Source organism: Tarenaya hassleriana, unplaced genomic scaffold (genome assembly GCF_000463585.1).
Source record: "Tarenaya hassleriana unplaced genomic scaffold, ASM46358v1 Cleome379, whole genome shotgun sequence".
NCBI classification, from domain to species: Eukaryota; Viridiplantae; Streptophyta; class Magnoliopsida; order Brassicales; family Cleomaceae; genus Tarenaya; species Tarenaya hassleriana.
Genome location: NW_010966769.1, coordinates 80,337 through 87,705, shown reverse-complemented (window position 1 = coordinate 87,705; position 7,369 = coordinate 80,337). Strand labels below are relative to the sequence as shown.

The following is a 7,369-nucleotide window of genomic DNA, read 5'->3' as shown; positions in this document are numbered from 1 at the left end:
GAGACAACGAAGATTAACCACACTATTAAGACTCATTTATGAGTTGTATAGGAAAAAAAATCCTATGCAGATCGGGGAAGACAAGTTTCTTAGTGGATGTGGGTGATCAAGTACTGTTTCTTCGAGTACAGTCTATCAAAGGCCATGCGAGATTCGGAAAGGAGGAAGAGCTCAAGCCTCGATATATTGAACCATATACAGTGATCGCGAAAAGAATTATAGCGTATAGCTTGAAATCATCGTCCGAACTTGCCGCAAGTGATTGAACTGATCAGCAATGTCCGATTTTAAGACAAACCACTACAGATCGTTGACCACAAGATCAAGCAATTGTGAAACAAAGAGATTCCTTTATTCAAGGTCATATACCGAAGTCAAGGAGTCTCGAATATGACATGGGAGTCAAAGCGGGATATACGTGACCACTATCTGAGTATCCGTATCTATTCGGTATACCAATATTACCCTGACTTCATCATGAATTCGAGGACGAATTCAATTTAAGGGGGATAGATTGTAATACCCTAATTTTTTCAATTAATTAAAGCTTAAAATATATTAATATAATAAATAATATTATTTTTATTAATATATATAAATAAGTAGGTGGGCATTAAGCCGCCCACGTTATAAATACATATATATTATATAATAAAATAAATATACAATGGCTCTGCCACTTAAATATATTAATAATATTTATAAAAAAAATGAATAAAAAAAAAGATACTCTCTCCTATAAAAGGAGGTGTCGTGGTGAGGGAGAGAGCAAGAGTGAGAGTGCGAGCAAGAGAAAAAAAAATATATAGGGAGAGAGAGTAAAAACAAAAAGTAAAAAAATAATAATATAGTAAATATAATTAATAGTAAAAAATATATATATATAGTAAAGTAAAAAGAAAATTTATTATTGAGAGGATTCTAATCAATCCGGAGAAACACTACCGTCACAGCAAAATAATCGGCATAATTCAGGTGAGTGAATTTGGATGTGATTCGAGAATTTTATTTTTATTGTCTTCGGAGTTTGATTGTGTGTGTGTAAAATTGTTGATTGATTCGTGTTGCTTGAATATTTATGATTGTTTTTTTATATCTATGAATTATTGTGTTTAAATAATATTCAAAGTCTAGACCGGGTCGGACGGGTTCCACACCGACCAGACTAAGGTTCTAGACAAAGAAACACGAAAAATTCATATATATATAAAATAATAATAATAATAATAATAATAATAATAATAATAATAATAATAATAATAATAATAATAATAATAATAATAATAATAATAATAATAATAATAATAATAATAACAAATAAATGAATAAGTACATAAATCAAACAAAAAGATCGGATGGGTCATAAACTGGACTAACACGAACTGCCAAAATAATAATAATAAAATAATAATAATAATAAAGAAATAATAATAATAAATAAATGAATAAATAATGAAGCAAACGATTCAGAAATTGGACCGACTCGATCTAATCGTAAAGCCAGAATTTAACCAAAATATGACTAAACTCAGTTCAAACCGGACCATACATAGTTCAGACCAAACGATGTGACCGGGTAAGTATCAATCTCAGGACGAGCCGAACTAGTAATCCGGACGGGCCGGAACCTAGTTTGATCGTACCGATGATTTAAAAGATTCAATAAATCATAAAAATAAGTAAAATACATAAGAACAAATTTAAAAGAAATTATGCTTGACCTTGTGTACGGTAAGTAATAATGCATGACCGTTTGTGATTGAGAAATCTTGTCAGGGTAGATGACATGGCATTGACCTTACTCGGATGGGTCTGGGTATTGTTCAGTGTATGATTGTAGATGGGTTTTTTTTTTATAATATCACAATGATTGTCTTGATTGTAAATCTTCGCGATATGATATTCGATCCGGATCGATTATCATCTTGTGGAGACGTGATTGTGATTGTGATTGTGATTGTGGCGATCTTCGATCGCGCCATCGTTCCCTGATGAACGGTTATGGCATCCTACGACTCATGTATTCGGGTTTGCGTGTGTCACCCGAATGCATGACGAGGAAGTACGGTTCTTTGGCAACCGCGCCAACGTTCCATTGGCCATGGAACGGACTTCGGGTTTGCGTGTGTCACCCGTTGATAGGCAAATAAACCTGAGACCCGGGTAGTTGCGTGTGTCCCCCGGCGAGGTGGTACGGATATACTTTGAAAGACTTGAGCTCGGGTCTGATGAGTATTTTCCGAGGCGGATGGTCGGCGAGGGGGAGTTAGCATAGAGCTGCTTTGCCCGGCAGTCGACGACATCGGGGATCGATGTCTGGAGTGGGTATGGAGATGATCGGTACCGAGAGTCGTGATATCGGTGACCGATGAGGAGTATGAAGATCACTTGAGGTCCTCGCAAACGATTTTGCTTGGACTGTTGCGCCTCGTGTTCGACACAGGCATGAATGAGTTGTTGAATTACCTACGTGTGAGATACACGTAGAGACGATTGACGGATTTGTTTGAGATTGCTGATTGATTTTCACGATGATTGATCTGATTGATCTGATTGATATTTCTCGTCGCTTGTATATTATAATATTGACTATATTGCTTGGCCGTTTTCAATAAAAATAGAAATCTCGGGTTACACCCGAATTCCTCCCTAAGCATATAGCTTAGGACGTTGTTACGCAACGTTTCAGGTCGTGAGCAACAGTAGTGACTAAGGCAGACGTGGCTTCCAGTGACAATTGGACTTCCAGATCATGTATACTTACTTTGGACTTATTTTTCGAAAATAAAAGAGTGGTGACTTCAGACTTTTGAATTATACATTCACCACTTGTATTATATACTAGTATATTTGCATACGTGTACAAACGTATTTATGTATTTTATACGTCTTCCGCTGTATTATATTTAAAATGAATGGTTTTAATCTTCCGCTGTATCAGACCGACGTCTGGACCGATCGGTCTGGAATATTTTCCGGACCGAGCAACATTTGCACGTTACCATTTGACTGATCGGTCTACGTCTGGACCGATCGGTCCAAACCTTCTGGACCGGTCGGTCTGGCTTGCGCTCCACCGGAAAATTCTCGTCTTTTCACGTGCGTTTGTCCTTTCCTGTGTGTGTGACCCTGTAGGCTCATCCGATATAGTAGTATAACCCGAAATCTCTATTTCGGCTATACAAGTCATAGGTGGTCTCTAGCAAGACACTATGACTATCTATCTCGAATAGAATTTGTTCGTGATCTTACGAACGTCTGTGATGATTCTGGTTGATGATCCTTTTGTATCACGATATCATATGTCGAACACTAGGCATGGACAAGCCACCTTATTTGATTCGACTGCTATCTCGTTCACTGAGTTCGACTGTGTGAAATAGACGACGTTCGTCTATAGTGCGGCCACACATTTTCTCGCTCACACGAGGGCACCAGCGATATCTTTCTCTTTTACGAGAGATACAAATCCCATCTTGATTATCTACAATCCAGCACATGATTCGTGTCGTACCTGATACAAACCTTTATAGTCCTCCTGTTACGCAGGACGTTTGACGCATTCAAAGTACGCAACTCCTCATGTTGGATTCCGTAGATATCTCAGGTCATAGGATCCAATCATGGAACCGTTATATGAGATTCAAGTCATGACGCTAGTCCATGTGACAATCTCATGCGGGTCAATCCAGTATTCCGTTCTCCAACGAATACCTATGATTGTGATCGTATCCAATACCTATGATCATCTCTGTGATCATCAATCATACATCATACTAGTCTTAGTATATCATTCTTCTCACAATGACATATGACTAGGGACTTTAGTATTGTTCATAACAATATATGGATTTCATAACATATTAAAGTATACACAATACGTAATGAATCAAACACTCATCAATAAAACCATAGAAAGTGTCAATACATCAAATGTATCATAAGAAAGCTCATACAACAGTTCATCATAGAGCACTAAACCAACAAGAGCTTCACTTTAATGGATGTCATCTCTACCTAAAGTACTTTATCGATGAGATAACAAGTGACATAAAAATCATTCGTTATATATGTCAAAATTTTGTTTTTATACACAATTGACAAATAGCTTAACTTCAACTTCGTTGTGTCTCTTTATACATCCAGATGTTTGCATAACTGTTCGGTGAGTCGTTAAAATGTCAAACTCATTTCAAGACAGTTGAATAAAATATCTGGTTTTGACCATATTTTCCAACCCTCATGACTCATTAAAAAAATTGTTATTTCTAACGGACAGATCCTGTGACAACCGTAACCCATGTACAGTATACGGGTTGTACCACATGGACAAATAGTAATAAAATAATAATGCGGAAGAAAAAATATGAAATCCAAAATCATTTTTCAACTAATAGAGTAAGCAGCGGAAAATACAACAGGCGATCAGTATCGCAAAATAACACATGTCCGAATAGTTATAATTTAACCGTACAAAATGCGGGAAATACAAGTCCCGTAACCCAAAATGTAAATCCCGTACATGATGCTGCCTCTCTCAGGTCGTCGTCTGCCGGATGCGCTAGGCGTAATCCTCTTGATCTGAAAAATGTAAACCACGAGGGCTAAGCACAACTGCTTAGTGAGTAGCCCGGGTTGAACCTGGAAATCCCGTTCCCAACGAGAACGGTACAGTCGACATTTCTATAAAAGCACATGCAATGAGTAAAACACAGTAAGCACGTAAATAGCAATCACAATCACGCCCGTATGGAGTCCACCATAGGGCTTAGCCGTATACCCTGGTCAAGTCCATGACCAGGGGCGAATCCACGCCCGTCACTCGCGTGACGTTGGCCATCGCATCGCATGCGATCGTGCGCGTCTCCTGCGTCTGTCACTCTCGTGACTACCGATGTCAAGTCCATGACACAACGGAAATACAATCATACCCGTATGGAGTCCACCATAGGGTCCAGCCATATACCCTAGTCAACCTCTGCTTCAACTCTCTGAAGCTCTCCTCGCACTCGGTCGTCCAGTCAAACCTGACGTTCTTCCCCGTCAGCTTCGTCAAAGGACGAGCTATCTTGGCGAACCCCTCAACGAATCGCCGATAATAGCCAGCTAGTCCAAGAAAACTCCTAACTTCCGTCGCAGAAGTCGGAGACTGCCACTCCATGACGGCCTCGATCTTGGCTAGATCGACCTGAATACCCTGGGCTGATACCACATGTCCCAGGAAACCAATCTCCTGTAGCCAAAAGTTGCACTTGCTGAACTTCACGTACAGCCGGTTCTCTCTCAGCTTCCACAATATCTTCCGCAGATGTTCCTCATGCGTCTGCAGATCCGGTGAGTAGATGAGAAGGTCGTCAATAAAGATGATGACAAACTTATCCAGATAGTCCATGAACACGCGGTTCATAAGCTGCATGAAAACCGCAGGCGCGTTCGTGAGCCCGAAAGACATAACCACAAACTCGAAATGTCCATATCTCGTCCGGAACGCCGTCTTCTGCACGTCATCCTCCTTCACCCGAATCTGATGATATCCGGATTGTAAATCTATCTTCGAGAACTACTGGGCTCCCTGTAGCTGATCCAGTAACTCATCAATCCTCGGTAACGGGTACCGATTCTTGATGGTTACCTGGTTGAGCCCCCGGTAATCAATGCACAAACGCATACTCTCGTCCTTCTTCTTCACGAAGAGTACTGGTGCTCCCCACGGTGAAACGCTAGGGCGGATGAAACCCTGCTCCACCAACTCATTCAGCTGTTTCTTCAGCTCGGCTGTTTCTTCAGCTCGGCCATCTCCGTAGGTGCCATCCGGTACGGAGCCTTGGAAATAGGCTCAGTACCCGGTAGCACGTCTATGCCGAAGTCAACCTCTCGACCAGGTGGTAATTCCGGCAGGTCATCGGGAAATACATCTAGGAATTTCCGAGCAACAGGCGTATCCTCCAGTCTCCTCTCTGACTCCTGTGTAGCCGTAATAACTACCAGGAAAGCTTCGTTGCCCTTCCTAATCATCTTCTCGGCTTTTAGTGCCGAGATGATCGGATCCGCTGCTGGCGCTCCTCGGCCTCGGAACTCGAACCCTCCAAATTCATCTGTAAACCAGATTGTCCTCTTAGGACAATCGATGTAGGCTTGGTACCTCATCAACCAATCCATGCCCAAAATAATATCGAATCCCACGATGGGTACCATAATTAGATCCGCGGCTAATAGACGACCGCAAACCTCAAGAGGTACGCCTTGCAGGATCCCGTGCACTGCTAACGGCTCTCCAGAAGGTATGCGCATGGTAAAATCACTCCTCGGCTCGATCTCTCCTGTCTCAAGCCTCTCCACCACTCCCGCACTCAGGAAACTATGGGTCGCCCCGGTATCAAACAACGTGTAACAGACAACTCCATAGAGATATAGGGTACCTGAGATCGCGGCAGCCTCGGCTCCATCAGGGTGAGCCTCCTCCTCTTCTTCCTCCTGGATCTCGTGCTCGGCACCGAGAGCGTAAACTCTCGGGACAGCTCCAGTCCTCGCTGGGGGTCGGGGCGGTCTGTCCGCCTGGCCTGGAGGTCGCGGTGGTCTCGGCGCCAAGGTCGGTGGTCCCGTAGCCCTCGTCGGACAACGCGATGCAATGTGCCCGGGCTGGACGCAACGATAACATGCCACTGGTCCTCTCGCCGTCAGTGATGGTGGCGCACGAACAGTCGGCGCCTTGCCCTTGTCGCGCGGGTCACTGGTCCGGATGTTCTTCCCCGATGAACACGTACCGAAGCATTTCCTGAAAGGGCTCCGCTCACGAGTCTTCCCTTCATTCTTCTCCTGCTCTCCACGCTCCACCTTCTCCAGCTGCGAAATGTATCGACTCAGCGTCGGGTACTCCTGGATCTCGATCTTCCTCCGCAGGTAAGGTCGGAGTCCAACAATGAACTTCTGGATCCTCGATGCATCGGTGGGTACCAGATGCCCTCCATACATCAGTAGGCTGGTGAACTCCGCCTCGTACTCACTGACCGTCATGTCTCCCTGCTGCAACATGAGGAACTCGGTCATGCGGTACTCATGGTCCTGCCTCCGGAAGTCCTTCGCCTCGACCTCCTGTCGGAATTCCTCCCAGGTGAAACGGTGTCCCGCTGGTGCCTCCTACACCACCTTCGCCCACCAATGTCGGGCCTGGCCCAACAAGTGATGGCTCGCAATCATAGCCCGGTACTGGTACGGGAACTGCAGATACTCCAAGTCCTGAGAGATCTGGGTGAGCCACTCCTCCGCAGCTTCCTGTCTCACCGATCCCTCGAACCGGGGGTATGCATCGCCCGCAGCTCCTTGACGATGGGGAGGTATCCCGCCATCGCAGCAGGTATCGGCGGCTGGT

The 7,369-nt window shown here is 43.6% G+C and overlaps 1 protein-coding gene across 1 annotated transcript; it reads right to left on the bottom strand.

Annotated features, from left to right (window-relative positions):
• Positions 1-4,268: 4,268 nt before the first annotated feature.
• LOC109117056 lies at positions 4,269-7,047 on the bottom strand. The gene is made up of 4 exons (XM_019203587.1): positions 6,955-7,047; positions 6,495-6,843; positions 5,844-6,419; positions 4,269-4,282 (listed from the first exon to the last, which is right to left on the bottom strand). Exons 1-4 carry the CDS (start codon positions 7,045-7,047, stop codon positions 4,269-4,271), a joined length of 1,032 nt encoding a protein of 343 aa, XP_019059132.1.
• Between the last annotated feature and the right edge of the window lie 322 nt (positions 7,048-7,369).

Coding starts and splice junctions, on each gene's coding strand:
- LOC109117056 (XM_019203587.1), bottom strand. CDS start 7,047: ATGACCGAGTTCCTCATGTTGCAGCAGGGAGACATGACGGTCAGTGAG. Junction 6,844..6,954: donor TGATGTATGGAGGGCATCTG/GTACCCACCGAT, acceptor TACATTTCGCAG/CTGGAGAAGGTGGAGCGTGG. Junction 6,420..6,494: donor CCCGAGAGTTTACGCTCTCG/GTGCCGAGCACG, acceptor CCGCGATCTCAG/GTACCCTATATCTCTATGGA.